The following is a 23908-nucleotide window of genomic DNA, read 5'->3' as shown; positions in this document are numbered from 1 at the left end:
AATTCAAGGGCTCGTCTGTGAATATTAAATCTAGAAATTTTCCGTATTTGTTACGAACATTGTTTAATTGATAGAGTCCTGCATCCACAAGCTCATTAAGAAAGAATATATCCCGGGAAGAGGCAATGACCATTAACCCATCTACTAGACTCCAACACATGCAAGGTAGATTAAAGTCGCCAAGCAATATGACAGAATTAGAGGAACTAGCCATTGAAACAATTGATTTCACAAACAATTGATGTATCAAATAAATGGAAATATCCGATTGGGGTGGTATATAGGTGGCAAGAATACATTTAAACGTTGTGGAAAATTTCACACACACGCAAAGAAACTCGATATCATTAGTCAGCAAAATGCACTTCCTCTGCAGAAAAACTGGTGTGAACGGCAGTCAGCACGCCACCACCAATTCTGTCTTTTCTAAAAATCTCAAACGATTCGGATAATATTTCGTTAAAAACAGTTGGCTTCAACCATGTCTCAGTAAACACAAGAACGTCATAATAAGTATCATGACTCTTGAGAAAAGTAACCGTTAGTTTAGTGTTCAACCCTTTGATAGAAAATATTTAAAAAAAAAAAGTCAGTTAAATTAGACTTATAGTTAATTTATAATTCCCTCTTTAACTTTTTGAATTAATTTTCACGTAATAATTTTAATAATTACAAATGAAAAACTGATTTAGCAAATACTTATATTTAACACTAAGGATTACTGTGGCAAACCCTAGCGGGTTACGTTTGGCATATACCCGCGGCAGGAAGCCCAAAATACCCAATTGACTCAAGTGGTTGTGCAACGCAATCCTTTCAAGGGGTTACCAGCGTAATTTATACCTTTCCCAACCCAATTGGCAACCTTACCTACTCGAGGCGAATGCTAGTTCTTTAGCAGCCGAGGCTCTGGCAACTCCAAGTTCCTTATGGAAATATGAGTTGGGCACGGGATGGCCTATAAGGTTCAATGTGGTCATATGAAATCGTTCTCGATGTGGTTGGGCTTGTACTTTAAAGGTACTTGGTACCACAACGTATCCGATCAACATCGATAACACTCCCTAAAACCGTTATCGCTACAACAACAACATAACTGCGACAACATCGCATTTCTAGCGTTTCTCAAATCGTTCTCTAATCATTTGCCAACCTAGTTCTCTAAACTAGCTTTCAATTAAAGACCCATTAGGGAACTTCGTTAGAATTCTAAAGTAAATACAAATTATCTTACGTTTGAAACTGTGTTTGCTGTGGAGCACCTTTCTGCATTGGCAACGTTCGTCTGCGCTTCGAAAAAATTACTCCAAACCCGAAAATAAATAAAATACAAATTTTCTTGATTCGTTTTCCGCATTAGAATTGTTTTACAGAGAGCAAGACGGCTCTTTTAACACTTCTCCAGACATATTTGGACTTGTATAAGCAGTCTACTCCCATTGTAAATTATTACCCAAACAACTTACGAACGTAAAATTTTGACATTTAATTATTTATCATTACCTGGGATGCGTTTGTATGGAATTTCTCGGAACTGATGAGTGTTCCTTCTCATTTGCACGCGACATTTCCAAATCAAAATTTTCTTGATTGTCATCCAATAAGCGTCCGCTTATTTCGGCACCCGCTAAAATATTAAAAATATTTAAATATAAATTAAGACTGCATAATCGCGAGTTGTTTGGGAGTTCGAGGACCAAAATAGCCAACTTTTAAACCAATTGTTTCTATCAGTTAACATTGCTTCATAATAGTTTCACTCATTCATAATTGATTATACAACTTTTCTCAACGAAACTACAGTTTCTTAAATATACCTTTGGCATTTTGTAATGGAAATATTGCAATTAATAATAATACAAATACAAAGTCGGCCATTGTTGTAGCACAGCAGCACAAAAACAAAATGGGAAGCGAAATATGCAAGATGTGTAGCTGTCAAGGGACAATGTTGCATTTACCGCATCTTTAGACTGTGTTTAAACTCAGAAGGTTTGTTGCTCATTAATGGCAATTCAATGAGGAGCAACAAAGAATAGATCATTTATTTATCTGGTCTTGTAGACTTAATTTCTTAAATTACATCTATGAGATCTCTTTATGTTATTGCAAAGAGGATAGATGTATCTATCCTCTTTGCTATGACGAAAACATATTGGTGAGCAAACATCACATGCGACATATGCATACCAAATGAAGTCTTTTATTTCTTAATATTTTGAAGATATTGAATTTTTGAAAATCGGAAGTCGATATCAGTCATACTCTCTACAACTCGTGAAAAAATCATGAAAATGTACCGTATAGTTTGTATAATTCCTATTTAAACTTCAAAGTCGCTTTTCCCGAAACTGTGTTTTGTAACATACGCTTTTCGTTTTCTGAGGCGACGATTAGTGCATGCGTGAACGTGGTCTAAATGCAAAATAACAGTCGTCCACAATTTTTGAAAAACACTATTGCATTGTGAATGATAACTGTGATATCTTATCTGTCAAATGCCTGACAGGATGTTCAATATGGCTACTTTTTAGCGTTTTGACAGGGTGTTCAATATGGCGGCGCCTATCATACAGAATGAGACAGCGATAGTCAAATACAAATCAGGTGATCCAATCACTTTGGATTTTTGACGTCTATGCAGAAGATATCACACTTAGTTATCATTCACAATGCACTATTGAACAGGCTGTTTACTACTGTGAACGCTTTTTCAAACATTCGTCACGGGTATGACTTCACAATGAATCTATGATGGTGTGGTAATTGTAATCGCCGACCACAAATCACCTCCCTAGATTGCGCATTCACGAGTGCAAAATTGCTTCGTTCTGCGCATCTACGTCACAGTTGACTGCTTGAGCGAATAAAAGAAAGAGAGGAAAAAACAAGAGCTAAAGGAAAATTACGTATGAATTGCCCATAAAAAACAGCTGATCTAATGTCATCGCAATCTTCTTGTGTGATTTGTGATCGCCGGCTGATGCGTGATAAGCGGGAGTCATTGGTGCCGTATGTCGTATCCCTAAAGCTGGAGACATTGGTGCTTTATCGGTAACCGTATCGGTAACCTTTTAACAGCTGATTCTACCAACCTTATGAGAATTTATCGCTGCGACGGTAAACCAAAAACCAATTGGTTGGCTACGATACGGTTACGACCTTAGCGGCACCAATAATCGATTGCATTGATTCTCATAAGGTTGGTCGAATCAGCTGTTAAAAGGTTACCGAAACGGTTACCGATAAAGCACCAATGTCTCCAGCTATACTCGATAATATTCGCCGCAAATATCGTGTTTTGATCATCTCTAGTTGACCATCTTGACACATGGCGAATTCAGCTTAGGATTTATTCGCCTCGTCTTAACGTTAGCTTTTCCCCATTTCCTGGATATCTTTTTGGATTAGGGTAATCTCCATATTTTGAGTAATCCTCGGCAAGGGAAACTTCACATTGGGAGCCATAGGCAAGTCAGGTGAGCCGGAAAATGTTAAGAACTAGTAGAAAAAGAGTATCCAAATCCCTCTTTAATCACCTGCGGCAAAATGTTTCTACTTGGTCTACTCCATTGGCTACAGCATTCAATTCTCCGCCGTATAAAAAAATTAACTTCACACGAAATGAGTCAGTGAGTACATTCATCATAATTTTCTTTAAAACAAAAAAAAAAACAATGGCCCATTGGTTTTAGGGCCTATTTTGTCTACCCGAACTACGTTCGCACGAAGGATTCTACCTATTGCGTGACAATGTGGTAAATAAAACAAATGACTTAATAAATGAAGCTATATCGAGCAATCGCCAGCGAAAAATGGTAAACATTCGAAATACAATGACTTTCTTATAACTTAAAGTAAAGCAATTGAAATATTTATATACTATGTAGGTAGAAATATTTGATGAACTCTCAGACTCCTTATGCAAGGTCGCTGATTTAGCAGAATTCATACGAATTGCACATCCGAAGAATAAATACACCCAAGCAGCAGAAGATGCTTGTATTACAATTAGTGGAATAGTGGAAAATCTTAATACACACAAGCCCTTATATGAAGCGTTAAGCAATGTAGTTGCGAATGGCGACTCAATACCAACAACGGAAGTAGATAAACATGTATCTAAACTATTTCTCTTTGATTTTGAACAGTCAGGAATTCATTTACCAGATAAAGAACGTGAAAAAGTTGTTCGGTTAAACGACTATATATTGCAGTTAGGTCAGAAATTTATGAATGGCGCTGTACAACCAACTGTCGTACGTCGTATAGATGTACCATCTTCAGTTCGTGACTAGTAAGTTAAAATCCAAAACTAACTAGAAAATAACTAAGTTACTATAATTTGTTATATTAATAACAAGCTTTCCTTCGGAGGGTGACAATGTACTTGTCTCTGGTCTATATACCAATTCTTCTAATGCTGAAGCACGCGAAACAGCTTACCGTTTATTTTTAAAGCCATCTCCGCAGCAAGATGACTTTCTGACAGATTTGCTTTTATGCCGTCACGAATTGGCACATACTTGCAGCTTTGAAACATATGCACACCGAGCACTAAATGCCAGTACTGTTGAACATCCGCAGATGGTAAAAGAATTTCTGGACGAATTAAGTCATGGCCTACGCCCTCGTGCCGATGCTGATTTCAGAATTATGGAAAAAATGAAGGTAAGATTTGCCTAGGACAGTTCTTGTATGTATGTATGTATATATTTATTTGAAAATTTGTTCCTAGCACAACAATTTTGACAAATTATTTAACAGTGTTAGTCATGAATAGCATAAGCTATAAAAATTGAACATTTATAATAATAATAAATTAGATTAATCAAATTAAATATAACGGATAATAGTGAAATATTTTGTATTTTCAAATTGTTCCTTCATTTTTCTTCAACTGAATATTTCAGCGACAAGACAGTGGTATAGCTCAAGCACAACTCGCTTCGTGGGATCCGCCTTATTTCACCTCATTAATGGAACGAAAATCTTTAAATGCAAATACCAGCGAGTTCCTGCCATATTTCAGTTTGGGTGGTTGTATGGAGGGACTTGATAATATAATGCGATCCTTGTATGGAATATCGTTGAAAAATACCGAGATGGAGCCGGGAGAATCTTGGAATAATGACATATATAAAATTTCTGTTGTGCACGAATCGGAGGGCTTACTTGGCTACATTTATTGTGACTTTTTCGAACGTAATGGTAAACCTAATCAAGATTGTCACTTTACTATACAAGGTGGAAAAAGACTTCCGGATGGTAGTTATCAACTACCCATTGTCGTTGTAATGTTAAACCTCTCTCAGCCCCATTGGACTGGACCAGTACTATTATCGCCGTCCCGAGTGGACAACCTATTTCACGAAATGGGTCATGCCATGCACTCTATGTTGGCCCGTACGGAATATCAGCATGTAACGGGCACTCGGTGTAGTACGGATTTTGCAGAGGTACCTTCAGTATTGATGGAATATTTCGCTAGCGATCCACGAGTTTTGCGTACATTTGCACGTCACTTCCAAACTCAACAATCTATGTCAGAAGATATGCTTCAAAGATTGTGTGCTTCGAAAAAACTTTTCTCTGCTAGTGAAACCCAGCTCCAGGTAAAATATTTATGTGGTTTTCCCCTAATTCATACTTATCGTCTTTAATTCATTAAGGTTTTTTATTCGGCCCTTGATCAAGTCTACCACAGCGGCCCAGTGAATCCAAAAAAGACTACAACGGACATTTTAATAGACGTACAGTCGCAATATTATAGTTTACCATATGTAGAAGATACAGCATGGCAGTTGCGATTTTCACACTTAGTTGGATATGGTGCAAAATACTATTCCTATTTAATATCGAAAACTATTGCATCGTGGATATGGCAAACATGTTTTAAAGAAAATCCGTTCAATCGTGAATCAGGTGAAAAATATCGACGTGAAATCTTGGCGCACGGTGGCGGAATGCCCTCTAAACAATTGGTTACTAATTTCTTAAAACGAGAAATGACTCCACAAATCCTTGCACAAAGCTTACTTCATGAGATCGATATGAATAATGATATAATCAAAGATATCAGTAAAAGTTTATTAAATGCCCAGACGTAAAAACAACACTGATAAGGTCAAAAACGTTTATATCTATGTGCCCATGATTCAATCAATATGTTTACATATGAATACATTGCATATTCACGTAATTCAAACATAATCATTAAGATCGTTTTAATAAAAATTATGGTATTTAGTCTGTCAAATACACGTAACTTGCTTTAATTCATTTATACTATATTAAAAACAAAAAAACACAATAACACTATTGTTGCGCTATAGCTGGCATAATTTCGACACCCGTGAATTCTTTAGCCATTCGAATTCCAAGGAGGAAAATACCAAAACTCTTCAACACCGACCTGAAAATTGTAGAAAAACTCGCATAAAAATTTGTTCGAAGTTGAGGTTACGTCATTTATAACAAATGTAACTACACCATATTTGTCGTCTTACCATTGAAATTCGTTATGATAAATACTTTTAAGTATGCTAACTGGACTAACCCCTTTTTGTGCCATGTTTTTTATTTTTTGTAAATTAGCTAATTCACCAACTCCGCCAAGGAAATAAGCAAGATAAAAACACGATAAATACAAATTGGACCAGTGCTACCAATTAACCCTTAGAAGCATGACGGAACGATAGAAGGTGCAGCATGGAACAGCTGACTAAACTTTTTTATTTGATTTGATACATCAACTTCCGGCGCAGTACGATTTTGACATTTAGGCCTCCTGCGATTTACAACGAGATTGGCGGAATTTTGTGTGTGTTAATGCAGTCGGGTGGCTTCGTGATACACGTATTTGTTGTCGGCTACACGTCGATGAAAATGAAAAATTTTTGATTTTTTCATTTGACGGTTGCTTATTTAATAGTCGCGGGGTATGATTGACAAAACAGCAGTGTTGTATTTAGTTTATGTCTACATTCAAAATGAACAAGTGCGCGGAAGAACAGCAATTCATATTAAAATTTATTGAAAATTATCAATGTTTACCAGCTATATGGAATGTAAAGCTTTTATTATTATTTAATAAAATTTTTTATTATTTAATAAAACTGCTGTAGTTGCAAGTAAAAAAAAATCATCATCCGATGACGACATATTCACGTCCGAACGCTACGATTTCTCAATGCAAATGTTGAGTGTTGGCTTTTTATTTGATAGTCGTGGGGCAAGCGTCAAATACCCGACACGCACACATACAAAAATTCAGTCAATCTCGTTGTAAATCGCAGGAGTCCTTTTGTCCATCGAATTTACAAAAACAAAGTACATAGAACTTATATTTATGTTTGTAGGTATGTCATCATGTTGCCACCTTGTATCGTTCCGCCATGCCGTAGAGCGAGCAAAGGCGGATTAAAGCCGGAGTCATTGGTGCCGTATGTCGTATCGCTGTATCCGTTCCCTAACGTAATCAGCTGTTTATCGTTACGACGGTAAACCAAAACCCAGTTGGTTGGCTACGATACGGTTACGACCTTAGCGGCACCAATAATCGATTGCATTGATTCTCATAAGGTTGGTCGAATCAGCTGTTAAAAGGTTACCGATACGGTTACCGATAAAGCACCAATGTCTTGATTCGACCAACCTTATGAGAATCAATGCAATCGATTATTGGTGCCGCTAAGGTCGTAACCGTATCGTAGCCAACCAATTGGTTTTTGGTTTACCGTCGTAACGATAAACAGCTGATTACGTTAGGGATACGGATACAGCGATACGACATACGGCACCAATGACTCCAGCTTAACAAACACTCAGTTCGCGTTGCTTATCAACGCATTGACAGCACACTGAGGCCGGATTTAGAAATATCCTTAGCAACATTTTATTTATTTATTTATTGGTCTACAAGTTTAACAAAAAATCAGACTAAAGATAGTTACGGATTACAGATGAATTACAGAAGCATACAAATTGAATAAAATTATATTATAAAATATGTATATATATCATTAAATCAGTTGTCGGGATGGACTGTGATGCCGAGCAACGGGAATTGATAATTAGTGCTGTCGAAATGGGCGTGATTTCGAGCAGCTGATGTATATTTGACAAACAATAAGCAGGGCTGCGATGTGTGGGAGGTTAGAAAGGACGTGATTCCAAGCCATCCGCCCAAAGCTACTGCAGCTGGTGATACGACGTGATTTCGAGCAGCCGATGTATATTTGAAAAACAATAAGCAGGGCTGCGATGTGTGGGATGTTAGAAAGGACGTGATTCCAAGCCACCCGCCCAAAGCTACTGCAGCTGGTGATAACACGTGATTTCCAGCAGCTGATGTATATTTGACGCATGACAAGTTGGGCTGCGATGTGTGGGAGGCTGGAAAGGACGTGATTCCAAACCACCCGCACAAATCATTGCGTATTTAAGGTAGTCAGCAGACAACACACAGTACACAGACAACGAAGACGTTCGTGCATTTCACAAGACGATACACTAACAAACTACCAATTGTATTACTGTCGAAAAATTTCCAAAAATCCTGAAAATTACCCCGAGAGGGTCCGCGCAAAGAGCATAGATATATCTATCCTCTTTGGTCCGTGGCCAAAAACAATGGGCATGAATTGGTTGCTTTGTTGTTGCCAAAGTATCGAGTGACGGCTTTCTTTGTCGGTATCTAGATCACTGTTCATTGGAACGCGAAGTATGTAAATCTGGCACTGGATGTTTTGAAAATTTAAGGGCCAATTAAAGATGACATAATCATAAAACCATTATCTGACAAAACACTTGATCGGACCTGCCTTATGGAAATCAATGTAATCGATTAATGGTGCCATACCATAACGCTAACGCCATATCCCTATCATAGCCCTGCAAAAATCGTTGGATCATGTGGTCCACTGGAGTACTTACCATTATACTCCACTGTAATGCAGCAATGGACCAACTCATATTTCTACACGAACATATTGTATGCCGAACACTGCTCGTTTTTAACGATTGTAATGACTACACGATGTTTATTGGACTGTGGGTACTCCATGGATTACTCTGATGTAATGCAGAGCTGGAGTATATGGTCCCGTCCTAGGACATCGCAATGTTAATTGGACCATATTGGACCATATTTTTTGTAATTTTGGAGCACTCGGTTGGTCCATAGCGAGTACTCCATACATGCATGCATGGAGTACTCGCGATTTTTGCAGGGAGCAAACCAATTCTTTTTTGGTTTCTTGCCATATCCATAACCTAAAAATATTTAAGTTGGTGAATATAAAAACTTTTTGTAGGTTTTATTCATTGTTTTGGATACGTTATAACTAAGAGACTTATTTTTTGTGGAATATGTTTGTAATTTTTGCGCGTTCTTCATGTTTATGAACTTTTCACGATTTTTAGGTTAGGGCACCATTAATCGATAACATAGGAGATGGTTAGGGATATGGTTACGACTATGGCGTTAGGGTGAAGGAAGTTTAATTGGCCCTTTAGCGTTCGAACACAGCTTATAACCATAAAACCATAACCCGACAAAACAGCTGATCGGACCTGCCTTATGGAAATCAATGCAATCGTTTAATGGTTCCATACCATAACGCTAACGCCATAACCCTATCATAGCCAACCAAATCTTTTTTGGTTTCTTGCCATATCCATAACCTAAAAACATTTAAGTTGGTGAATTTAATAACTTTTTGTAGATTTTATTCATTGTTTTGGATACGTTATGACCAAGAGACTTATGTTTTGTGGAATATGTTTGTAATTTTTTGCGTTTTCTTCATTTTTATGAAATTTTCACGATTTTTAGGTTAAGGCACCATTAATCAATCACATTGGAGATAATTATGGATATGGGTATGGCAACAACTATGGCGTTAGGGTTAAGGAAGTTTAATTAGCCCTTCATACTGGCAGCACTGACAACCGTGCTATCTCTACATATTTTCTTTCGAAATGTTCTTTTCTCAACCCACAGTTATCCTAGATGGCCCAAAACACGTTTTCTTGCCTTTAGTTTTATATAATAAACACAATTTTAGTCAACCACGGCTAATTTCGGGCTGCCAAAATATCGTACCTTGTTTTTCTTTCTATTGCCTCACATATGTTATTGTTTTTTGTCCAGGCGGAATAGATTTTTACTCTTTATTCGTGGCAATAAAGTAATTGACGAAAAACTTTAAATTAAAGAAAACTGTAGCGATATATTAGTAATGAATTGTTTTACCATTTGAGATTGTGTTAAATCTAAGGATTTACGTTCAAGTAAGTCAGTGGAAGCAGTTTATGCGTATTATGTATTTTTTTATTCCTATATACATACACATGTACCTATTTATATGGATATGGCTTTTAAGTGTTGATTGGGTATCTGGGGTTTATCTAGCTCAGTAATCTTGGTTACAGGTTGCGTTCATAGTGTACCTACTTGTACACTATGGTTGCGTTTGCTTTCTGAGTACAATTTGATCGCATGGTTCAATGCATTTTAGAATGTCTGTTCTATCTTTTTAGTACTTGATTTTTCAAAAGCCATTCATTGTAAGAGGATTTGCAAATAAGAAGATAATAGTTGTTTTTATTTTATGAGAAAGATGATTCATTTTAGACGGTTTGCTCTTCGCAATAGTTTTCTAATGTTAAACTTTTGTAGTGCTGGCGTTGTTTTAGATTTACTTTGAATTATTTGGCCTCATTTAGGGGATGAAATTGAAAAGGAAAGGTGAAATTCCTTTGAATTGAAAAGTAGGTGGTACCATCTGCCAGAACTTGTAGTTTTAATAAAAGTAGCTAGTTATTTTTTCTAGAATTTAAAAACTTCCTTGACCTTCCTGTATTGAATTATTGCCGTTTCGTTCAAGTACCAGCTCTTTTAGGCACTAGACCCCCGGCATCTGAATCTATGAAGTAGTTTCTGGAATAAACAGCTATGTCCCCAGTTGTTGTGTAGGTTTTGGGGAGTGTTATCTATTTTGATGTTCCTTTGCCGGATATATGTAGATCCGATACGTTCCGGTAAGAAACACCATTAAGGTACAAGCCAGACAATCTTGGGAACGATTAATTATGAGGTTGACAATTGGGTTGGAGAAGCTATAAATTGCGCTGGCAGCCCTTGAATCAATTGGGTATTTTAGTCGCATCATACGACAGGCATATATGCCGCGGGTATATTCTAAGCCCCCTAATACGCTGGGGGGAAATTTGAATTTGAAATTTTAACGATTTATACAAAGAAAGATCTCCCCATACTTTCTGGTTTCCTCACGTTGTTGTTGTTGTAGCAGTGCTTCGCCCCACCTAATAGGTCCGACCGATCACAAATTGTCATCAATATCCTCTAACGCGTTTCCTCACGTCGGGTGACCTGGTGCTTTTAACACCCAAATCACTTGTCACTTTGTTTACGGCATGGAAGGATCAGATTACTCACATATGAGGATTCACGTCGATTGTATCACTCTACTGAATGTCAGTCACCCAAAGATATTAGAGTGCGACCACTCACAAATTGTTATCAATATCCCTACAAGGGATTCCAAGGAAACTTGCAGTTTAAACAGGAGCGGACCAGAGTGAGAGGGGTGTTTGAGGCGTTGGTTCCACATGGCAATTAAAGAGATTTAAAATAATTTAATTTATTTATTATTACGGCTGTAGGCCTAAAGTTTAATCTACTAAATGCAGTTCATTATTACAGTCACTTAGTTCTATCGAATATGCTGTCGGAATGCCATGTGATTCCGATCAGCATATTTACTAGCATGACAAACGGACTAGTCTCGGAGCCACTCTTTTAAGGAAGATTGGAAAGGACGCATTTCCAATCCTCCAGTGCTCCCAGCATAAGGCAATAAAATTCGGAACATATATTTTTTGTTTAAATTGGCATTTTAAGCTGTCGGAATGTATTAGTATCCGATCAACAGTTAAACATGTATTTGGATGTTGGAAATAACGTGTATCCGTTTTCCAATCCCCCCTGTTCCAACTTTTGTTTGGCCTTATTTTCGTTACACATCATATAATTTTATTGATTTTATTATATATGGGCTGAAAGTACGGAATTCCAGCGATATTAGTTGTTGGAACGGTCTGGGGGATACAGTTGGCGGCCGATTTTCTTTTCCTTAGGACCGGATGCATGGTATTTTTTGATGCTTCCGCTATTACCATTCCCTTTTCCCGCTCCCGTATGGATAAGTCATGCAAAATAAAAAGAAAAAAAGTTTATCTTATTGAAGAGGTTTACAGTGCTCCAGTAAACTTTTTAAACATGTTTAAGTTATTACTACTTTTTATGTGATAAGGAAGTTCATTGAAATATTTCAGGCCTTTGTAAAATATATTTTGTTTGCCCACTTCTGTTTTGAAAAGAGGTAATCTAAAATTGTTGTTCTGGAAAGGTAAGAGTTTAATCCGTTACAGTATCCAGATCGAAGTTGAGCTAGTGTGACGTGCCTCTCCCTTGGGAGAATGTTTTCTCTTTTGAGAGCCCAGGGTATTTATCTAAGAGGTCTGACGCCTTTTTGCGGATATCACTAAGGACATGTTGAGCATCTCTTGTCGTTACCCCAAGTGCTGCCGGCAATAGATTTGAGGAATTTATTAGGGCTCTGGATTTAAGGTACAACTGCGTTCGTCAAATGGTCGATGAGAATATCAGGTTTCACGAGGCAAAAAAAAAATGGGGAGATCGGGGAGATAGCTGTTTATTTTATTACATGGCTCATCGGTCCTTTGTCGGATACAGATCCGATACGCTCCGGTAACACAGCACCATTAAGGTGCTGGCCCGACCATCTCGGGAACGATTTATATGGCCACATTAAACCTTCAGGCCATCCCTCCCTCCCCACCCGCAAGTTCCATGAGGAGCTTGGGGTCGCCAGAGCCTCGTCTGTTAGTGAAACGGGATTCCCCGCTCGAGGTGAGGTTGACAATTGGGTTGGAGAAGCTATATATTGCGCTACACAACCCCTTGAATCCCTTTGAACATAACTCGCTGAGTTCTATTTAAGAGATAGCTGCGAAACCAAAGTAATAAATTCTTCGGAAAACCCAGTAAGTCAAGTTTATGAGTTAAAAGCTCATGATTAACAGAATCAAATGCTTTGCTGAAGTCGGTATAAATAACATCGGTTTGCTTATTGGATAAAAATCCATACATGACTAGAGAGGTGAACTCAAACAAGTTGGTTGTGGTTGATCTTCTACGCACAAAACCATGTTGGCTGGGTGATAATAAAGAAGTACATATATATTGAATTTGGCAGGTGATGATCTTTTCAAACATTTTAGGAATAGTCGAAAGTTTAGCTATGCCCCTGTAGTTCTAGATATTGGACCTACTACCTTTCTTATGTAAGGGAATAATAAATGATTGCTTCAAAATTGAAGGGAATACAGAAGATTCAAGAGATAGTGTAAATAATGTAAGGATCGGCTTAGATAAGTTGACAGCTACTATCTACGTTTCTAAAGAATAAACCTCATACATCTACTTTGAAGCTTTTGTAGTTTTTTATCAATTTTTTTGTCTGCTATTATGAATAATATTGATGGACAATACACAAAGTGTGGTTCGATAATAGATTTATAAATGATTATTTTATATTTTTCTTATATATACTTGGCAATTCTCTGCACAACACCAATATTTTTCGCGACTTTCTCAACTGTGTAGTTTATATTTTATGCTATTAACTTTTTGTATGCTTTCACTATTTATTTTTAGCCCACTTAAGTCCTCATCATTAATATTTTTTCTTATTATGACCATATATTTCGTTTTGTTTATATTTAACTTAAGCCTGTTCACGCATAGCCAAGTGTACAAATTATTAAGATCATTTTGCATTTTTGATACCGCAGTAGTAATATTATTATCACTGATCATAAGTAATGCATTATAGCTTGATCTCACAGTCTTGTATTGCATTTACTATATCATTTATATATATTAGAAACAATATTGGTGCTAGAACCGAGCCTTGTGGTAAGCCTATGGGCACTTCCAGTTCATCAGATATCGCTGTTTTTATAATTGGCCGCTGTTTTATATGTTTTAAATAACTGCGGAACCATTCAAGTTCTATGTTTTTAATACCAATATGTTGAAGTTTCTTGATACCAATTGATTCTTAACATAAACTTCAAGAATTTTAGCATCACTTGGTATGGTATTTATAGGTCTTAGCTCTTCTGGCTGTATTGTCTTTTTAATTTTTTCAACTGGAACCTCCGTTGACATTTTCCACTTTTCTGGTACAATACCTTCTTCCAAACTGCTATTAATTATTCGGGCGTAGAAATACCCTGTATACACAATAGAGTCTTTTATTACGCCGTCGGACAGAATTTTCCTGCCACCTATTTTGTATTTAAAATCTTGTAGGATTTTTATAACTTCATCGGTCGTTATTTTAGCAAACTTAAATTCGTAATTGGAATGACTACCACTGAATGTTATATCGAAGTATTGTATATTGTTATTTATTTCTATCATACTATTTATAAAATATTTGTTAAGACCATTTGCCAAGGCAAGTTCATCTTCTATCAAAATACCATCGATTACCGCTTTATTAATACCATCGTTATCCCGCGCTAAGCAAACTGTAGACTTAAGGTACATCCACATTTCTTTGGCATCATCTTCGTTCATTATGATTAATTTTCTTTACTTTTACTATGTTTTTATACATTTTATTAATATTTTTGTATTCATCCCACTGACCTGTCTAAATAGCACATGTATACAAAGAAAATTTATGTTTATTTATTTGTGCAAGTTCTCTATCGTACCACTTATTCATTAGTTTTATATGTACTTCTTTTCCATAGGTTAAGTTTTCCATCGCTTGCGTTAAAATGTGATTCACCAGTTCAACTTTATCATCGATTGATATATTTTCATCGAAATTAAAATTAGAAGACCTAAGTAGGTTTAATAAATTGTCATTACTATATTTATCCCAAGCAATTATTTTCTTAGGCACTCTCATCTTATATGATTTAGATGTTTGAAGATTAAACATTATTGTTTCATGATTGGAAATTTTATATGCATGCAGAGATTTGCACTTTATTTCTTCTAAATTTGAATATATGATATCAATTTTAGATTAGGTTGTATCCGTTATTCGTGTATTAAAATGTACTTTTTGAATCATACCCATTACAGAGAATATTTCATTCAGTTTTGTACTATATGTATGTTGATATGTGATTCATGTTATTATTAAAGTCACCAACTAGAGTATTGTGGTTACTCTTTTCATATTTATCAATTAATATTTCATTTAAATAGTCTAAGAAAGCTGCATCTCTTGTGCTGGGCGAGTGATAGAGCACCCCGATTTGCCACTTTTTACAAAGTTTTTTCAATTTTATTACGATGCCCCACAAGTTTATGTTTACACTACCATTATATATTATATTGAAATTTATTTCTCTAATGTACATATATCAGTACTCCGCCAGTATGCCTACTGTGGGAATCACATCATGTTAAAAGTTGCTATTTCTAGTTCATTATCTTCAATATATTTTGTTGTACACGTTTCAGAGCATAATATGATTGTGCCATTACTTCCAATTCACTTTTATTCGAAACTATGCTATTAATATTTAGGCAAATACATTTTAGTACACTGTAGCAGCATTTGCAGGCTTGCTTTTTCTGTTAACTTTTGGAGGAATTTATTCATCAAGTTGACTTCTAAGTGGTGCGTTATTATGTATATTAATGATTTGCCAGGAGTATTACAAAATACACATACTGATTTATTTAAGGGAAAATGATGTGCAAGTTGGGCTTGGAAAGATTAATGAAGGTTTACTTACTGTATACGAATGGTTGTGTATGAACCAATTGTGTGTTAATATGCAGAAAACAAAATGTATGGTATTAGGAAAGCCTAGATTTAGGGAGGAAGCTGAAATGAGATCAGTTTTACTTTCAGGGTCACAGCTGGAATGGGTCCAAAGATACATTTATCTAGGAGTAATTATAGATAATAGTTTGAGTTTCAAAGAACACGTTGAATATATAAATGGCAAAATAGCAAAGAAAGTCAACTTCCTGCGTAGATTGGGAAAAAATATTTCAAAAGCAGGAAAAACTACATTATTTAAAATGATTTTGGTGCCTCATATAAAGTATTGTTATACAATACTATTGATGATGGCAAGTAAACAAGTTGCAAAAAAAATTGTAATAAAGGTATGAGGGCAGTATTGAACAAAAGTCATACCGAACGTGTTCAAAATATGTTAAGAGAGTCTGAATATCTTTACAGTATATAAGTAAATTATGTCAACATTCAACGCCAGTAATGATAAGGTGGAACAAAATGCAAAAATAAAAGAAAATTTCAAAATGGGCGTGGTTCCGCCCTTTTTCATTTAATTTGTCTATAACACTTTTAATGCCATAAGTCGAACAAAAATTTACCAATCCTTGTGAAATTTGGTAAGGGCATAGCTTCTAGGACGATAACTGTTTTCTGTGAAAATGGCCGAAATCGGATGAAGCCACGCCCAATTTTTATAAACAGTCGACCGTCTGTCCTTCCACTCGGCCGTTAACACGATAACTTGAGCAAAAATGGATATATCTTTACTAAACTTAGTTCATGTGCTTATCTGAACTGACTTTATCTTGGTATTATGGGGTATGGGCGAAATCCGACGACTCCTGTAGGAACGAAAACCGCGACCTTGTAACTGATGTCCAGAGAGTGCTTAGATTATGGAGGGAACACTTCTCTGTTCTCCTAAATGAAGGCAGCAATTCACCGCGCAGAGATGAAGAACCCAATCCCGCAATCGATGATGATGGAATATATGCCCCCCGCCCGATTATGACGAAGTTAGAATAGCAATAACCAGATTGAAAAACAACAAGGCCGTGGGCGCTGATGGATTGCCTGCGGAGCTATTCAAGTACGGCGGCGAGGAGTTGGTACGGCGCATGCAGCAGCTTCTTAGCAAAATATGGGCGGAAGAGTGCATGCCCGACGGTTTGAATCTAAGGGTTCTTTGTCCAGTCCACATGAAGGGGGATACTGCAAAATGCACCAACTATCGTGGAATAAGCCTTCTTAATATCGCATATAAGGTCATTTCAAGTGTATTGTGCGAAAGATTGAAGCCCACCGTGAACCGGACGATTGGACCTTATCAGTGCGGCTTCAGACCTGGTAAATCTACCATCGACCAAATTTTCACAATGAGCCAAATCTTGGAAAAAACCCGTGAAAAGAGAATCGACACACATCACCTTTTTGTCGACTTTAAAGTCGCCTTCGACAGCACGAAAAGGAGCTGCCTATATGCCGCTATGTCTGAATTTGGTTTCCCCGCAAAACTTATACGGCTGTGCAAAATGACGTTGAGCAACACCATCAGCTCAGTCAGAATTGGGAAGGACCTCTCCGAGCCGTTCGAAACTGAACGAGGTTTCAGACAGGGTGACCTCCTATCGTGCGATTTCTTTAATTTGATGCTGGAGAAAATTATACTAGCTGCAGAACTTAACCGCACTGGAACAATATACTATAAAAGCGTGCAATTACTGGCATAAGCTTATGACATTGATATCATCGGCTTAAACACCCGCGCTGTTAGTTCTGCTTACTCCAAACTGGAAAAAGAAGCGGTAAAGATGTGTTTGATGGTTAATGAGGACAAAACGAAGTACCTGCTGCCATCGAGCAAAGAGTCAGCGCATACGCGCCTTGGCAACCACGCTACTGTTGGCAGCCATAAATTCGAAATAGTAAAAGACTTCGTTTATTTGGGAACCAGCATCAACATTAGCAACAACATCAGCACTGAAATCCAGCGAATAATCAATCTTGCCAATAAATGCTACGTTGGACTAGGTAGGCAATTGAAAAGTAAAGTGCTCTCTCGGCGAACGAAAATCATACTCTACAAGTCATTTATCGTACCCCTCCTGCTATATGGGGCAGAAGCATGGACCATGAAAACAGCAGATGTAGCGGCCATAACCGTTTAGACGGTTAAGCGCCTATTAAGTAAGTAAGAAATCCGACTATGACCACGCCCATTTTGTCGATATCGAAAATTTCGAAAAATTAAAAAAATGCCATAATTTTATACCAAATACGAGAAAAGGGATGAAACATGGTAATTGGATTGTGTTTTTGATGCAAAATATAACCTTAGAAAAAACTTTGTAAAATGGGTGTGACACCTACCATATTAAGTAGAAGAAAATGAAAAAGTTCTGCAGGGCGAAATCAAAAGCCCCTGTAATCATGGCAGGAATACTGTTCGTGGTATTACATATATAAATAAATTAGCGATACCCGACAGATGGTGTTCTGGGTCACCCTGGTCCACATTTTGGTCGATATCTCGAAAACGCCTTCACATATACAACTGAGGGCCACTCCCTTGTAAAACCCTCATTAATACCTTCCATTTGATACCCATGCCATACAAACACATTCCAGGGTTACCCTAGGTTCATTTTCCTAAATGGTGATTTTCCCTTATTTTGTCTCCAAAGCTCTCAGCTGAGTATGTTAGCCTTCCTTACTTGTTTATAAATAAATAAATAAATAATGTACAGACAGTTTTTGGTGAATTGTCCAAGCCGGCACATAATAGCAAAGAACTGTTTGATCTAGCCCCGGTAAATATATATTATTTAAATTAATTAATTTATTATTAGTACAATTCGTTATTACAATTAATAACATAATTCTATTGAATATGCCAAGTGACTCCGACCAGCAGAGTTAGGGGCTTAGAATATATCCGCGTTAGGTATGTCTGTCGTAAGAGGCGATTAAAATACCAAATTGTTTCAAGGGGTTGTGTAGCGCAACCCAATTGTCAACCTCACCTACCCGTGGCGAATCTTGTTACATTCACAGCCGAGGCTACTGCTAGAGGCATCTATTGAAAGGGGCGACGTGCAAATATTATTGAAGACAGGCATTGCACAATTATTTAATCATCATCATCATTAATTGGCGCATAAAGGCCTAAGATATTTTGGAGTGGATGTCTCCCCCATCCAAATACGGGTGTGGACACATGACCTAGCCAGTGAAGCCTTAGGGCTTTTATTCTTCATATCTCAATAAGACTCCAAGGGTCATCGCATTTTCTTGCCGCTCCGTCCATGATTCTGAGCCATACATCAGGACAGGTATGTTGAGCGACTAAACGTGATTTTTGTTTCGTGAGAGAACTTAACTTTTCAATTGCCTACTCGGTTCAACGTAGTGTTTGTTGGCAGGATCTATTCTTCGTTTGATTTCTAAGCTGTTTATGTTGATTTTGCCGGTTTCCCAGATAGAACAGCTCCATCAAAGTCTTGAAAGAATGTGAGTCAGTAATGAGGTGCACGGTTTAAGGATTGAGCTTGAATTTTAAAACATTCAACGTTTTAAGCAATTTTTCAAACGTTTTCCTACTAAATTCAAAACATCTCAACTACTCTGTTATGTGTTTGGCGAGCAATACGAGTGGATATCGGCCATGAAAAGCTTGTACGTGAAAACTCATCTACCTTGCAGATGCCGTTCAGAGTCGGCATTAAACAAGTAGGTCCCGTCCCGCCATTTTGTAGGAAAAATTTAAAGGAGCACGACGCAAATTGGACGAGAAGCTCGGCCTAAAATCTCTTCGGAGGTTATCGCGCCTTACATTTATTTATTTATATAATTTTATTGAATTTACATTTTAAACTTAATTGAACAACAATACGTCCAAAATCTCAAAATTGTGCAACCAAACAAAAATGTTAAAAAATCTAAAAATAAAAATGAAAAGAGGTGTACATTTCTGGTTTAATAACAAAACCCAAGAGTTTAAATATATTGAGTAAAATCTAGAAACTTCCTTTGTGAAAAGTGTTACAAGTCATACATTCATTTTCGAAACAATTTGTTGCATTAGCCGTATTTTTTTTACATGCGTATACGTTTACGTTTGCCCGTAAAAAAGCGCGCCCTGCTAGACAGCTGTCAGTCATTTGAGGCATCAATTGACAGATATGGCTGATGGAAATTTACATCAGGGCGTAAAGCAAAGTTTCGATCAGGTTGTTAGAGGCGACATGACAAACCTGATGTAAACATTCTGTATACGTGTATGCATACACATACATACCACGGTTTTCCATACGAATAAAATGAAAAATTTATGCAAGTGTATTATGATGTCAAAAATTCTGCTAATGTGTTGGAGTTCCCGTCAGCTCTGTCTAGCAAGGCGTATCCTCGCTTAGATAATTCTTAGGAGAGCCATCTAGCGGTTAAATAACTAGCTACAGCACAGGGAGACACAACCCTCTGATGGTCATAGTGTATAACATATAGCTGAATCAGTTTCGATGAATTGTGGGCACGCACCATTTTAAGAGGTGATATATAGAATTAGTGCAGAGGTGAAACATAGACACATATGTATTTCAGTTGAATCTGAGTATAATGCGTATTGAAATTTAGTAGTACTAATTTTATGCGCGGCAATTTCAGAAGAGTAGATAAAGTTTGACGCTTAGCAGTCCATATAAAGTTTAAGCGTAAACGTCTATAGATTAAAAAAAAAAACACAGTATCGAAGCAACAACAATGCATCTTAAATCGCGGTGGAGTTGAGGAGCAACTGCAATTGTCATTTACATAGAAATCGAACAGCGAGGTATAGATAGGCCCCGACCTTTCCAAGGCTGGTTGACTTGAAAACCCAACTTTAGCCCATTGATACCAACTTTGTTAGGCCGGTGATCATAACTTATTTTAGTTTTTAGAATTCGTTAGACAGTTGCATAGTTAGCGCTTGAGTGAAAATAGTTTTCAGGGGCCAGTTCTTCTAACAGAAAAATAGTTAGATTGGTTGAGGATTTGTCGTGTTTTCAGATTATTGTTCACTTCAGATCAACATTTTTTTTTCTGTTGAAATTATCTTGACGAAAAATTCAGTTTAATTAACAGTAGCGTCACCTATTTACTGAATCTCTGTTAATTCAATACCAACAAAGCGGTGTATTAATAATAATATAGTATGATATATATGTATGTATTGTTATATAGATGTGATAGCCCAGCGCATAGAGCGCAGGACTCTGACCCAGAGAACATCGACTTGATCCGATTTTTTTGTGATTTTTGGAGTGATTTTTCGGGCATAATCTGCTTTAAAATTGAAACCAAGTTAAACGCAATTTTTTTTTTCACCGGTCATTTGTGTAGTAAAAAAAGTTTGAGATTAATGCTCAAACCATGGTTCAATTATGTACAGGTTGGCTCATCTCATCAGCTGATTTTATTTATGTCATTGCATGGTCGAAGGGATTGTCAAAAGGAGATGGCAAACTCAAAATGAAACCAACACATTGGCAACATTTTACTTACACATACAAAAACTGCTAAGTTTTATGTTTCCATTCCATACCATTCGCACCAACACCAATACACAGATTTTGACAATTTGAACAGACATATTTTGTTGCTTTACAGATGAGCCAACCTGTATATAGTTGAACCATGGCTCAAACTTTTGCTCGTTTTCTGGTGTTCTCTAAACGGTTTCTATACAAGCCGAAGTGAATTTTTTTGTTCTTTTTCTTTTACGCCCCGATTCTGAGCGTTACCGGTAAAATAGTACCCAGAAAATTATGTAACCGAATATCGTTACCAGTTCTTTTATCCGCGATTCTGGCCCAAGTGGTAACGCTGTCATCACCGAAAAACTCACCAGTTTCTGTGGAGAAATTTGATGGGTAGTTTTCTTCGCTTTCACGGTTGCCACTTTGGTCCATTTGGACCAAAAATGGTCTTGGTTCGCTGGTCCCTTTTCTTCAATTTTGGTCCTTTTTAGGCAGTAGCCACGATTGGTACTTTTCTTTCTTTTTCACAATATTGCCAAAATTTGCCACACTTTCGTTAGCCCCCATATAATTCTGAATTTATTTCAATGGAAATCTCACCATAAAAAATTGCTTAATCAATAAAATGTACCAGAACAATAATATTTCACCTAGCATATAGTTTATGCCAGGCATAAGAAAGGAAAGTGTTGGCAAACACATTGTCGTTAATTGTTGATGAAATAACCGACTAATCAAAAAAAAAAAACTCTTATTTTATAATAATATTAATAACGGCTACATATTTCGATCGGTTATACAACACTATGTAAAATATATGAAAATTGCTTCTCGCCTAGCGTAGCTTATAGCGAGCACTCTGCCGTGAGCCTAACACTTTCAAAACTTATACAATGAAATTTGGCACGTTGATATTTAAATCCTTCTCACCCAGATCAATGAGTTCAAGGAATTCCAGGACTATTGTGGTGTTAAGCCACGCAAGGTAATTTAAAACTAAGTATCATGGCACAAGAAATATTTTAACTCTAAGACAGAAGGAAGCAAATGCTAAAGAGATTTGATTGGTATAAAAATATTCCCGTAGGTGCTAGCAGAACCCCTGAGGCCTGGGATCAAAACTCACACTTACTGAATCTAGGCTCTGATATGAAGTTTAAACGTTAAGGGAAGAAGTAAGCATCTATAAAAATAGCACTAACAAAATTGCCTAGTTTCATTTATGATTTACTGAGTTTTCCACATACATAGTTCGGCAACACCAGAACGCAAATTTTGAACCGCTGCTTACTAAAACCTAACTGCACTATACATTTTTCTTCATTGCAATCAACAACATAATGCTAGAAGCAAGAGCTTTGTGACAAAAACGAGGTTCACAACGTTTGGTCCTATGTCAAAATATAGTACCATTTTTGGTTGCATACACATATATTTTTTTGTTCAGCTTGAATTAAAAGAAAGTCTTCACTATGTTTAGTAAAATTTTATATGGACACATCATAAAATTTTTTATTTTATACTAATAAACTAAAACAAAAATTTGGTCCTTTTTTCGATGAATTTTGATTCCAAATGAAAACATGGTGTGGCAACCGTGTTCGCTTTACCGAAAATGTCTCACTTGTAGATAAGTGGATAACGAATAAACGGGACGAATTATATATGCATATTATGCATTAAAAGTTTCTACATAGGTACATAGGTAATTTATTCTGTGAAAGTACATAATGTAAACAAATATGTATAGCAAGAGGCAACATTTTTTTAATATTATCTTTACTTGTCTGCGCTTACAATTCTTTATTTTTCAGTTTTGCTTTTTTCTAAACAACAGCTGTTTTGTGGTTATTTCGATGTAACCACCTACTTTTGTGGGTAAAAAATTATCCGGCTACTTTCGCGGGTAGAATACCAAAAGGGTGTAAAAGTTGCCACATGATTTCGTTACCGTGGTGAAGAATGTTGTTACCACACTAGAATCGGGGCGTTAGTGGTCAATAAAAACACTTGCATAATTATTTCTATAAGGTTTGTTTAATTATTATTTTTTTTTAATAACCAAACAATATTACCTCAGACCGTCGGGCAAAGATCAATTATTTTTTAGTGTTGTAGAACCTATATGCCAAATTTTATGACGAGTTGAAATAATGTTGAGATAATAGATACACGGACTCCTTTTTCAGCAGTTTGATTAATTTTTCGGCATGCGTTCATATCGTTAAAGTCTACCCTTTGGGAAGCTGGCATGCGTATAAGAACGGAGCAATTTTAAACCAAACTTCCGTAAAACATTATGTTTATTAGCTACATTCTTATCTACATAACGTTATATGTTCACATATGCGGAGTTTTTTACATACCTTTGGTATAAGTTTCTGTATAGAAAGAAAAAAATCGAATATAAGTAATTTATAAAACCAAACAATTAGAAAATTATATGAACTGAATTATATTTATGAAGCTTACATCATTAGATACGTCGTAGTGTGGTGT

At 36.6% G+C, this 23908-nt stretch overlaps 4 protein-coding genes across 6 annotated transcripts in view; 2 read left to right on the top strand and 2 right to left on the bottom strand.

Annotated features, from left to right (window-relative positions):
* sax (saxophone) overlaps window positions 1–1898 on the bottom strand; it is a 55359-nt gene extending 53461 nt beyond the window's left edge. The window contains exons 1-2 of the mRNA XM_067776740.1: window positions 1818–1898; window positions 1504–1627 (exon numbers count right to left, since the gene is read on the bottom strand). Coding sequence (XP_067632841.1) covers window positions 1504–1627; window positions 1818–1878 — 185 coding nt within the window. The 5' untranslated portion in view covers window positions 1879–1898. The remainder of the gene's footprint in view (window positions 1–1503; window positions 1628–1817) is intronic.
* Window positions 1899–3329: 1431 nt separating this feature from the next.
* Window positions 3330–6316, top strand: LOC137245681 (mitochondrial intermediate peptidase). 2 transcript variants are annotated; one of them, XM_067776732.1, is made up of 7 exons: window positions 3341–3479; window positions 3583–3632; window positions 3696–3818; window positions 3891–4297; window positions 4365–4671; window positions 4914–5615; window positions 5673–6316. In XM_067776732.1, exons 3-7 carry the CDS (start codon window positions 3816–3818, stop codon window positions 6108–6110), a joined length of 1857 nt encoding a protein of 618 aa, XP_067632833.1. In that variant the 5' UTR covers window positions 3341–3479; window positions 3583–3632; window positions 3696–3815; the 3' UTR covers window positions 6111–6316. The 2 variants fall into 2 exon arrangements, with proteins under 2 accessions (XP_067632832.1, XP_067632833.1); XM_067776731.1 differs by having other exon boundaries at window positions 3330–3632.
* LOC137245682 (uncharacterized) lies at window positions 6194–6682 on the bottom strand. The gene is made up of 2 exons (XM_067776733.1): window positions 6510–6682; window positions 6194–6415 (listed from the first exon to the last, which is right to left on the bottom strand). The coding sequence occupies exons 1-2, from the start codon at window positions 6572–6574 to the stop codon at window positions 6319–6321; spliced, it is 162 nt and encodes a 53-aa protein (XP_067632834.1). The 5' UTR covers window positions 6575–6682; the 3' UTR covers window positions 6194–6318.
* A 3452-nt stretch (window positions 6683–10134) lies between these two features.
* Window positions 10135–23908, top strand: part of Tmem63 (transmembrane protein 63) — a 39802-nt gene continuing 26028 nt past the window's right edge. For both annotated transcript variants that reach the window (XR_010951384.1, XM_067776727.1), the window contains exon 1: window positions 10135–10296. The gene's annotated coding sequence lies outside the window, so the exon portion shown is untranslated. The remainder of the gene's footprint in view (window positions 10297–23908) is intronic.

This window comes from Eurosta solidaginis, chromosome 3 (genome assembly GCF_040869045.1).
Source record: "Eurosta solidaginis isolate ZX-2024a chromosome 3, ASM4086904v1, whole genome shotgun sequence".
NCBI lineage: Eukaryota > Metazoa > Arthropoda > Insecta > Diptera > Tephritidae > Eurosta > Eurosta solidaginis.
The sequence above is the reverse complement of the archived record's forward strand: the minus strand, read 5'-3'. Positions and strand labels throughout refer to the sequence as shown.